This window comes from Schistocerca piceifrons, chromosome 3, assembly GCF_021461385.2.
Source record: "Schistocerca piceifrons isolate TAMUIC-IGC-003096 chromosome 3, iqSchPice1.1, whole genome shotgun sequence".
NCBI classification, from domain to species: Eukaryota; Metazoa; Arthropoda; class Insecta; order Orthoptera; family Acrididae; genus Schistocerca; species Schistocerca piceifrons.
In genome coordinates, this window is record NC_060140.1 from 715,756,491 (window position 1) to 715,769,080 (window position 12,590).

Genomic DNA, 12,590 nt, shown 5'->3' on the forward strand with positions numbered 1-12,590 from the left:
AAGTTCCACCTACCACTAACCATCCTGTCAGAGCTAGTTTTAAGTATGTGAGATCCACCCAATTAAATTCTTTATATATATGTGTGTTCACTTGCTTGTTGTAGCAGAAAATGTTTAGAGTCACTTACTTCAAAGAAATATATACGTTCAATTGCTTGTGGTAGTGGAAAATGTTAATAGCCCACCACTTCAAAGAAATACTTTCGCCTTTACTTAAAAGTCTTTTCTTTTTTTGGGTGGAACTTCACTAGCGTTAGTATTTACCGTGTAAGATAGTGTAAATTAGCTTGCAGTACCTCTCCATTAGCTCTATATGCCAGTCATTTATCTGAGCAGAATGCACGTATTTCTGAATAATGTAAAATCTGAAACACGAATCTGCAAACATCAGATGATGTATGTATAAACTGATATTTCGCAAACACTGTTAAAAAAATTCTGAATTCAATAATAAATTAACTTATTTTATTGTAAAAATGTCGAATGTTATTACTTCAACCCTCAATCATCATTCTTTTTATTAAAACGTGATAAATGTATTTCTGTAAAAGGCGTGGGTACATCCATATTACACTGCACATGCCTATAAGGTATAAGCATTAAAATAATGATTTTTGAATAACATGCATTGGACTGTGTCCGTCAGTGACGATCCCATGCACGCATCACCCCTGAGCTGCCACCTTCAGGTCCGGCGGCCATGCTCACATTGCTGGTACATGACACATCGCATCTGAGCTGTCACTTTGAGTGGTTTCCACGCAGGTGAGGTGGAAGCTCATCTATTAATGATGCAGGTAACCTTACCCATCAGGTGAAACCATGCTCAGAGGCTGTGGTATGTGTCTCAGACAGTTCCAGTGGATTGTGTCTCAGGTACAGTATAACAAATAAAGTTTTGCTACAGACGTGGGTCTCACAGAAAGAAAGAAAACAGGCATTGTTATGGAACAATAAAATTATTTATTTCTCATTCAACTTAAAAGTAATTTTACATTCACATATGCAGATACAATAGCACTTTTTTGATAAATATTCTTGACTCGATAGATAGCCGTAGAATTCCAGGTCTTGAATAGAAGCAAATTTAAATATTTGTCGCATCCAGAAGATTTTGTCCTGTTCCTTCACATAAATGATGGTGTCCATGTGATCGAATAATTTAAGTGCAGTCACCATATCTTTATAGCGTATGGCAAGACCATCCCAATGAATTCCATGATAGAAATGGTTAACCACTTCGCGCTCTTCCGTGTTTTAGAACATATCACTTGCTTGAAGGGTCCTGGTGATTCAATATTTGCAGCGAAAGTCTCAATTATTCCAGCATATCGTGTGTATGCAACATCTTTAAATATGAACTGTTGATGCTCACAGTCATAGAATCCTTGAACATCTGCAATGATCTTCACTGCGTGACACACCATCGTCAAATGAACTATGTACCGGGCAGTACTTTTTCATTTATACAGCTTGATGCACAACACCTGTGAGCAGACAATAGTTGATTACACGATCGTGTAGAACTAAAGCATACGCAGCAGTGTGTTCTAGGAAATTTGTGGATGATTCAAATTCAATTCAGTTTTAAATCTGCCAGGAAGTTTCATATCAGCGCACACTCTGTTGCAGAGTGAAAATCTCATTCTGGAAACATCCCCCAGGCTGGCTAAGCCATGTCTCCGCAGTATCCTTTCTTTCAGGAGTGCTAGTTCTGCAAGGTTCGCAGGAGAGCTTCTGTAAAGTTTGGAAGTTAGGAGACGAGATACTGGCAGAAGTAAAGCTGTGAGGACCGGGCGTGAGTCGTGCTTCGGTAGCTCACATGGTAGAGCACTTGCCCGCGAAAGGCAAAGGTCCCGAGTTCGAGTCTCGGTCGGGCACACAGTTTTAAATCTGCCAGGAAGTTTCATATCAGTGCACACCCCGCTACAGAGTGAAAATCTCATTCAGGTCCAGACTTAATTATCTCATTCTGTTTAGAGCAGTCTATTACAATGATCAGTGAAAGCTCTTTGAACTTACGTGGAGCTATTAGACACCCCCCCCCCCCCCTCCTACCTCTCCTTCAGCAATTTCATAGTAAGAAGGACGAAACCTTACGTAGATGTCATACGATAGGCTGTATACATTTTGATTCCATTGCAGATGTAGACTGTCGTATGGGTAGAATTCTGAGTTGAGGTAGACTTTGGCATTAGTTAACTTGCAGTTATCGACCACGGTGGAATCATTAGCTGTATTTCCTCTTCTATCAGTCTGAAACGCAAAATGTTGAATCTGGGTGTCTCTAGATGGCTGGAGGTCTTTATAGTCCATGTTTGTCTGCTCGCAGTCGGTAACACTGGGTACTCGAAGATCTCCCATGAGCGGAATGCCAGTGACAGAAATGTACCTGAATTCAGGACTTATAAAAGCTTCAAATGCTCCTCATCGCATACGCTGATGTGAGGCATTTTGCGTATTATCTTGTTGATTGTGATCATATTCTCTTCTTGAGCTCCTTGAATGTATGCGTTATTGTCCGTTACACTCCGCACCAGAATGAGTTCTTGTATAGCATTCGTAATAATCTGCCTCATATCCTCAAAGTATCCCATAAGCATTTTTAGAGGTATGCATGCAGTAAATCGCTTGTACCCTTGAGCTGTTCTATCCTCTGGCTCGTCTATGACCCATCCTGCAATTTATAAACTATGCAAATCTGCTGGTGATGCCGAAACGTGTGTTTTAAGGATCGATGTTATGCCAACTTTGCGTGTGCAGTCGATCTCAAAGCCATTCAGTTCATAGCATATCTCTTGGAAGAGGAATGCTAATGCGTTCCGTGTCAGCTTGGATCCCACTGTATCACAGCCATCAGTTTTCTTGAATGACCCCTCTATTTATATGAAACCCTTGCGTGGAAGCATGAGTGCATCTTGGTGCTATATGACAATGCGAATGTCGTCATTCTTGCTAAACGTGGTTGAAGCGTAAGGTTTATGAGAGAGATATTCCTTACGTATAATTCTCTCATCATATTCTACTGGACTGGTTATATTGAGTGATGACATTACTGCACGGCTTCAGACCAACTGATTTAAGAAACTTGTAGTTCACAGGTGTTATCACTTTGCTGTTCGGTAGCAAAGTGGTGTGTTGTAGATTGCGTGCACTTGCTTTATACCGCACGCCCATCCTGTCTTAGGTGTAATCGTAGAATCTTTTCCTCAACACGAAGGTCAACAAGTTGATTATTCTGGTCCACAATATGCAGCTCCAAATAGTCCAATGTCTGAGCTGTTACTGGAAGGTATATTGCATTGGTAGGAGTCTCGACAATCTTATACCCCATTGCAACTGATGGAAAGAATCCGTAAATAGTGTGAATGAGAGTATCGTTGAGATAGGAGTTCGTTGCAATGTTACAGTCGACACGTATTGTGCTGACTGGGCGTATGTCCACTGTCTGATTCGACTTGTAAAATTTACTCGGATCCTTCTTCAAAATATGTCCTTTTGCGAATCCAAGCAGGCATCCTATTGAACCTTTCTGGTTAAAGTCAATTGTTGCATTTACAGTTCTTATTTCATATTTAAATGTATTGGTGTTTGCACATAGTTCAATACCCTACTGGATTCTTTATTGCATGCAATACAGATGATCGTCCTTTCAACATCAAAGTGTACGACATTGCATCTGAACCTCAACCGATGAATGAATGTTTAAACATCCTCCTTATATAGTGTGCTTCTTCTTTGTGATCGTCAAGAGAAACATGATGCGTAGATGTCTGCAGAGGTGTGTATTAAAGTCCTGATAGCGTTGATAATTGTAGAGTACATGTCTTCTGTCAGTGAAGTATTGTTGTAATTCTTCTGGTCACTGCCGGTCACCAAATGAGTCGAGATAGTAGACGGTATCCACGTCTCTCATAACATATGCCACCAAGTGGGTCCCGGGACCTCCAGCAACATCTAAATTCACCATACCGCATTCACCAGTTTTTCACATAGTCTTCGGTAATGTATCCTGCATAAACACACCACCGAATCTTGGTATCTTGAATTTTTCTCTAACAAACTTAAGAAGATCTGTATTTGTGAGTGGTCGATCTGGTAGGACTGCTGATGGGCTTTTTTTTATTTATGAATAGACCAAGATCCTTCCTGGTCAGCTTCAAGCATAGTCCTTTACCGATGGCTGTGGCTTCCATCATGCAGTTATGTCTTCTCACCTCTTCTAACTGCGCTTGGGAGTTTTGCCTATTCCTGACTGTTCGAGCAATTGCTGCGGCACCACCGGTGAGGTACCCTACCGTGGAGAGGGTCAGGATGAGAAAAGGAATAAAACCGCTGGATGTCTTGGGTATTGGTAGAACACGAGGTACTTTAATCGATCCTCTTCTCCTTGTTCGGGAATCTTTCTACTTCATTGCGTTTTTAGCTGCGTACATTGCTGTCAGGATACAGTTCTTCAAACAACCCTTCTTGTTCATCTTCTTCTTCTTGTTTAATGCACAACGTGCAACGTTCATAAGTCGCTTGAAATTCATCACTCCTGCGAATGCTGCAATGCATTGACCTATACCAATATCCTTTCTTCTTCATATGGCCTTAGCCTTATCACCTAAAATCCTATCTGCAGTGTGACGACTTGATAGATCTTCCTTTGCTGCATATGCAATGTTGTGTTCCATACACGCTTCGTCGAGCAGGTTGACCTCCTTATCACATCGCGCCAAGCGTTTCTGAAACTTTGTCTCAGGCCCACAGTAGCTATACCCAGGGTTGTGTAATTCCACAGACAGTTTGTCTAGAACACCACCACCTCCTCTAATGTGTCTTCTAGCGCTCATGTTACACTACTTTGTTGGTTGTGGACAATGCATGCTCATTATATAGCAAATCGCCGGCATCAATCCAACTGTTCTGTGTAGCAGGAAAACCAATCCATTTGACTAGTGCCTTATTTCCCCGTCATCTTATGACACTCTCCACGAGAAAAACATCTGGTTCTGATCTTTTCTGCATCTTGTCAGTGTAAAAGGATCCTGCAATTTCTTCACCTTTACTGTCCTTCAATATATAAATTCTAGGATTCGTTTGCTGCTCCTTTGAAGCTGTAAATATCTCGATTGACCAGTTCGGTAGGTAAGCTTTCTCAAATGTGGCCTTGTGTTTTGAGATACCCACCAAATCACCTAAATAAAATTTCTGTTTGCGTGGATCCAGCATCTTAATGCGAAAGTACATGGTATCCATGAGTCCATTATCACGAACATCGATTGGCCGCATTTTTATTGTGCTATGTTTGGTTCTGTTATATTGAGAAATTATTTCTGGGAAGATATCTGTCCATTTGTATGAGCCGCAAAGGTTAAAACGCATTCACATTCGACCTTTTATTGTTCTGTTCAAGTGCTCCATGATACTCGCCTTCAGGTGGGTGAATGTCGAGTAGTGATGTATTCCATACTGCTGCATCACTGTCTTGAAAAATCTATTGTAGAACTCCCCACTATGAGCGGTTTGGAGATTGTCTGGGCATCGATTTGTTCCTGTAGCAAATGCTCAAAAACATCAGCAACATTTCGACCGGTTGTTGTTTTGACGGGTAACGCCGAGGCAAATTTGGAGTTTGTATCAATAACCATTAAAATGTATTTCAGTCTATTATTCTAATGTGAATATTGTCGCATATCTACAATATCAGCCAGCCACAAGTCATCCAGCCCTTTAATCATAACATCCCTGCGAGGGTATGTTTTGCATGCTGGCTTGTGCAGTTCTCAAACTACTATCTCAATACTTATTCGATGATTCCTCTCTCTCGAAGCTCTGAGATTATGGAAACAATCTCAATCGAATGAGATGTATTACCTGCAGCAGCTGATGCCATGAGCAGACGTAGTCGATCTGTTAGTTCTTTGGGGTCGTCATAATATATATACTGCGCCATTCGATTGTTCACTGCTTTATGCTCAATGTAAATACCATCACCGCTGTTTTCGCCTTCAAGTATTGGCTTTATAATGGTTTTATATTTCTTGTTGCTCAGGCTTTTCGTGATCTTGTGTATACCAGTCATGTGCAGTAGTTCGCGGTATGTATCCCTATCATTAACTGAATCTTTTATAGGTTTTTTGGTAGGTCTTAGGAAAATAAGATTCATTAAGCCAGGTGTTCTGTCAGACCATCTGTCACCGATCTGTATTTTGTCTTCAGTTACAGTTATGGGATGTGCACCAAACATGTACGGTCTTCCCCTTCTAACGCCAAATATTCTATCTATCTGACCTGGAGTGTGACTAATAATGAATTCATCAGTGGAACACCCTTATTATGATGTGTTTTTGTTTTTGCTGAGAGCTGTGGGAGAGATTCAGTAACAGGCTTATAGGTCTCTCTTAGTGTTTGCTGCCGATCCATAACCTCAGCAGCTGTGATTTCTCACGAACTGATTTACGTGCCTGAATCACTTTCTGTTTCATCGACGTCTCGGGGTATACTAATCAGACATCTCCGCAGCATGAGGCTTTGTATTTCCAGTCATTTTCTTCCTCCTCTTACTTTGATCCTGATCACCCTTCTGAACAACAAGGAAGTCTACATCTATTTTCCCCTGAATAGCATTGACCTTTTCATTCATGTCGGTTACTTTCTTACTGACCTGATTAACTAGCTCATGTATTGCATTCACCATCCTCAGAAGAGTCTGGTAATACGCCTCTAGCTCTCTGCGCATACATGCAACTTTATGGGCCATAGCCTGAATTTCGCATCCAAGTACAATCGAATGTTCTGTCAGTGTACACCCATCCTCTCAGGTTGAGAGGTAGACATACGCGCGAATATGTCCGTGGTGTAGCGTAGACTGATGTGCTAAACTCTCTTGTGCAAAAACTCTTGAACGTTTCGTCTGTACCTAGCATCATTCAGTTTTCATGTTTTATCAATAACGAGAAACCCATACTGTGAATGATTCCATCAATCTGCACATATCTTTACAAAATCATTGAACGACATGTCCGTTCTGACATGTGCTTGGTAAATGTGTTTTAAATTCAGATTGTCTTGTTTGAAGGCTATAATGAGGTTTGCATTATCCCTAACAAGCTGTTTGGGGATCCTGGAATATGTTTGACTTAGATAAAATACATCAGCACCCATATGACGACCGAAACAGAAATATTTTCGAATTTGGTCTTGGTTTTCGACGGCAACATCGTCAAGTATGAAGACTGTGTAGTTTTGCTTTTTCAGGTGGGGGGATATCACCACTTTCACTGATTGTCGCGTATGTAACACCATCTACACTGTGCAATATCTCGTGCAATAGCTGATACTGGGGTTGAAACAGTGTTTTTGAGAATACACAAACATGTTCAAATCGGACTCCGTCTACATGCTTTAGCAGAGTCATGAGGGCATTTGTCTTCCTGAAATTGGATGAGCCTACAATAATTGCTCGTATATTATCGGGAAGGAGAATTTCGTTCTTCTTGTTTCTTCTTCTTCAGCTCTTCACTTGAGTCTTCACAGGACCAGTCACCGAGAACAAAGTCCTTGTGGCGAGAATGCTTAACCCAACCCGCCATGATACTAAATGCGTAACATACATACAAGTAGTTGACCTATATGTATAGATAATACACCTGAAGTGATAATAATAATAATATGTGTGTAGCCAGTATAGTTCCATCACTTAACCAATTGAGCTATATTGACCACACGAAGAAAATAAGTATATATTTTCCTCATGAAGGGTAACATGATCATGGTATAGCATTGAAAAAAAAATTGTAATAGTTTTATTATAATGAGAAAGTGGTATGAAATAAAAGAGAAACAGGGTTTGAGATTAGAGATAAATTATTTATTTAGAAATCTTACATTGGATGTAGTATTTAAGGGCTATCATTAGAATTGGTATGTATCTTCTTAGCAACTGTACAACATCTACTAAATAATGCTTTTTGGTTGGAAATAAATTAAGCACACCTCACTCAAACCAATAGGTGACTCGTAGTACTCTGGTTTTGACACAGGCATTTCATCTGCTTGTCTTTAGATTGAGCGGTCATGTGCGAACGAAGGTGCTGCTTCAGATCATCAATATCTATACTATTCAGATGTAGGGAGTTTACAACTTCACTGTGTGTGGCCTCTATGCTAGGCAGCCAACGATTCAGTCTCTCCAGTGCAAGACATATGGCAGAATCTAGATCGTATAACTTCATAACTGACAGATGCCTTAGATAGACGCAGTTGTCACCTGATTTCATGCATAAGGTGCAGTCACAATAAATGGTAGTAATAGAAAGTGTCGCATCAGTAAGACGAATGTCTGGGGGGGATTGAGTTGGACAGTATTTGGTGGTCATCTGTTGATTGATGTAGCGCTCTGCACCGCACATCTCCTCCCAGTCGAAATCGGAAATTGGCACTTTAAAACACTTGGATACATGTTCAATCTCGTTACAGCTTGGATCCCCCAGACATGATGCACCTCTATAGCAATGTTCACACGTTTGGTTCCACTTGAGGTTAAATTGTATGTGGTGATGAAAAACGTGGCTGCACCAGACGTATTCTTCTTATCTACAGTATCTAAACTCTGTGGATGCACTATCACAGGAATGTTCGACTGGGCTGAGTCATATGTTGGCGCCCAGTACTGACCTCCATCTTGTTGTTGTTTAACACCACCAGCATTCAATGTGTCGTGTGCAGGTTGTGTATCCTCATCACAGAAGTCGATCTACATCTACATTTATATTCCGCAAGCCACCCAACGGTGTGTGGTGGAGGGCACTTTACGTGCCACTGTCATTACCTCCATTTCCTGTTCCAGTCGCGTATGGTTCATGGGAAGAACGACTGCCGTAAAGCCTCCATGCGCGCTCGAATCTCTCTAATTTTACATTCGTAATCTCCTCGGGAGATATAAGTAGGGGGAAGCAATATATTCGATACCTCATCCAGAAACGCACCCTCTCGAAACCTGGACAGCAATCTACACCGCGATGCAGAGCGCCTCTTTTGCAGAGTCTGCCACTTGAGTTTGCTAAACATCTCCTTAACGCTATCACGCTTACCAAATAACCCTGTGACGGAACGCGCCGCTCTTCTTTGGATCTTCTCTATCTCCTCTGTCAATCGACCTGGTACGGATCCCACACTGTTGAGCAATACTCAAGTATATGTCGAACGAGTGTTTTGTAAGCCACCTCCTTTGTTGATGGACTACATTTTCTAAGGACTCTCCCAATGAATCTCAACCTGGCACCCACCTTACCAACAATTAATTTTATATGATCACTCCACTTCAAATCATTCTGTACACATACTCTGTTTCCCTGTGATTGTAAACTAACACAAAATTCAATTTTTTGGCATGACTATTGCATTTTCTATACTGTACTGAAATGTTTAAAGAATGATTTCTTACTTTGTGGCTGAGATGGTTTCTCAGGCTCAAGCTTCATAAGCTCAAACACAACCTTACACAGCTAGCCACAATATGACTAGAAGAATGTGTTCGCAGTGATAAGGCTGATATGAAGTTGTCTTCCAGTTGGGGAGATGGCTTCTCACTGCTTTCCAGCTATAGTACCAATAATGCTGGGCCAAGAGGTTTCTGTAATACGGATGCCAATTCCATTGTCTTACTCTGAGCACATGACATAGCCATACATAACACTTTCATCCTCGCAACATGCAAACACCTGTGCATATGATAAATCTGGGTTGGCTGACGAAGACAGTTCCTCCCAATTTCTCTACAATTATGTTCCTGATTTCTTCATACTTCTGCAATGAGCCACATTGAACAAGTATTTCCGCTGACATAATATACATGCCGTCCCTCTTATCCAGAAGTTCATGGACGGATATATTCTTTTCACCTTGAATCTTAGATTTCACAACCTGCAACAAATAATCAATATGCTTCGAAATACTAGTTTTAACTTCTTCCGTGCTATCAGTGGTAAGGAGAGGAGCAAATCCTTGTCCTGCTCCAACAAGTGCGCTATGTGCGCTACAGGAACCCACGTGGCTGCTACTGGTTCAGATGTGGCGGTGGCTGTTGCTGTAGGTCTCGACAAGATGGCGGTTGAGGCTGATGCAGGTCTGGACGTGTCTGCGGGGCTGGGCATGTTAGCGCTCGATCCTGTTGAACAAAGATGAGGAAGCATTAGATATGGTCCAATAAGTGAAAAGTCTGAAAAATAATAAAGCTAACCAGAGAGAGAACAATGTGTTGGGTGATACTTACTTTTCTGTTTATTTCTATTCTGCATGACCATGCTGGAGTTTCACTGCTGCTGTTGTTGGCGCTTCATGGTTCTTCTTCTTCTCCTCCTGCTGACTGACTGACTGAACAAGACTGAGGCCCCAGAGCTGCTGAGCTTCACCTATATCTACTACAATGACATACTCAGATACTTCAACCCTATTGGCTGAAGTCGAACACGTGACTCTATTAAGGGCTCCTATTGGCTTCCACCATTTGCCCCCACCCCAGAACATCATCAGCTGGCGTCATGGCAGAGCCTTCTGGTGGCAGCGATATCAACTAGACCAGAGGTTCCCAAACTTTTGTTTGTCACGCCCCCCTTCTGCCGAAAAGAAAACTTCTGTGCCCCCCCCCTAAAAATATAGAGATTTTTATTAATTATCAAGAAACTATTGAAAAATTTGTGATGGTGACATCATGTAACATGGTGGGCTGTTAATGTATCGAGTCGCAGTTATTACGTCATCAGTTCAGTCTTGTGATTATAAGCCACTCCGAAAGTAAAGAAAGTCCTTGGTAAACAAGGAAAAATATTTGCGACCTTTGCAGATTAGTGGATGCGGGCTATTATTTTAAGTTGAGTGTAGCTTATTACTTTCACTCATTATAAATAATAGTCACTCAGTCACGGTGTTAACGAACATCACTGATTTGTACGCCTATAGCGCTCCCCATTGTCATTGCGCATAGGTTGGCATTTATGTCAACGACGACAGTTACCGAGCGGCGACAAAGGCCCAGTTCCCAGAACCAGACAAAAAATAAAAAAATAGTTTTACCCAATAATCGTGCAGACTACACAGAACTTTAAAAAATATGAATAAAACAACTTCATTACCTTGATTACATTCCCTTGCTGCACACCATTTCTTCACCCGTATACAATTTTAGGACTACTCTTCGCTTGCCATATCTAGGATAAACTTTCGCTGTGTCTTCATCCAGAAGAAATACTATTATTAGTTGAAATAACATACCATACGTAACATCAGAATCCATAAGGATCACACGCAGTATTTATATTTAAATCAGATTCACTATGTTTATTTTATATTGTTACTTCGAAATAGTTTTTTGTAATTTTACAGTATTACCTACATGTAAGGATAGTTAGCAGGAAAATAACAAGTTCTCTTATAATGTGACGTATTTATTATAAAATATTATTTCCACACACATATGGCAAGAAACCAACAAATAAATCAATGTGAAGGATGAGCTTGCATATTTTTACCAGATTTTGAATTCTTGGCTGAATAGTAGAAACTGTGCAACGTAAATCATTGGCAATACAGAGTTTGCTTCTAAACTTATTTTTTATCGCCACTACCGCTGAAAATGCTCTTTCGCACAAATAAGTGCTTGAAAATGGCAAATACAGTTTCAGTGCTTGTTCTGCTGAGCTGGGATACACCGTGAGATATTTCACCCAAAATAAAGGCTTATCCATCTTCTCAAAGTCATACTTCGCTGCAGAATCATTTTCAATTTCTAAGACTTCCTCTTGTAGTCTGTCTGGCAACACATCCACGTCAACGTGAAATGGATCCGTCGCTAACCTATAATAAATTTTATCATCACAACTGTTAGGGAAGTATCGTTCGAATTCATCAGTGAGGTGCTGCAAATGGTTTGATATTTTACTCTTAGTATCAGTATCCTTAAAATCGTTTTGAAATCGGGCTTCTTCCAGGATTCCAAACAATCTGGTAAAGCAGGAATAATTGCAGGCTAAAATTTTACGTTTCCATAGTTGCAACTTATCAGTAAATGCTTTGATGGTATCCCGATGAAAAATTATGTTTGACTCTCCACCTTTTAATTTCAAATTCAATGTGTTTAAAGATTCGAAAATATCTGACAGATAAGCCAATGCAACACGAACACCTGGCTTTCTAAATTCCACATACAATTCAGTTTGTTTGTTATTTTCCAAAAACTGCATCACTTCGTCTCGAAGTTCAAATAATCTTCCTAGCATATTTCCTTTTGAGAGCCAGCGTACTTCTGTATGAAGTACTCTGCTCAGAACGAACACTTGTACTAGTTTCGCATTCACGTTTTGCACATTTTTCTGGTGACAAAGGGCATAACCCTGGCGTCCAAATTACGAACCCGCCAGTTCATTTGAAGCGTATACAGTCTATTAAAGTCACTGTAATCGCATCACATGGGGATCCGCGGGTTGACAGGGTAATAAAACGGCATTTTTGCAGTTACGCAGTATAAGTGATTATTACTCTGATGAACGTAGCCTACTACGGCTAAAAGTTATGACATGATTACGTTCAGTTCATGTGTACAAATG

The 12,590-nt window shown here is 40.7% G+C and overlaps 1 protein-coding gene across 1 annotated transcript; it reads right to left on the reverse strand.

Moving 5' to 3' along the window:
- Positions 1-11,435: 11,435 nt before the first annotated feature.
- LOC124788987 (SCAN domain-containing protein 3-like) lies at positions 11,436-12,263 on the reverse strand. The gene has a single exon (XM_047256275.1). It carries the CDS (start codon positions 12,261-12,263, stop codon positions 11,436-11,438), a length of 828 nt encoding a protein of 275 aa, XP_047112231.1.
- Between the last annotated feature and the right edge of the window lie 327 nt (positions 12,264-12,590).

What these genes read in the sequence shown, in the direction of transcription:
- LOC124788987 (XM_047256275.1), bottom strand. Translation starts at nt 12,263, where the DNA reads ATGCTAGGAAGATTATTTGAACTTCGAGACGAAGTGATGCAGTTTTTG.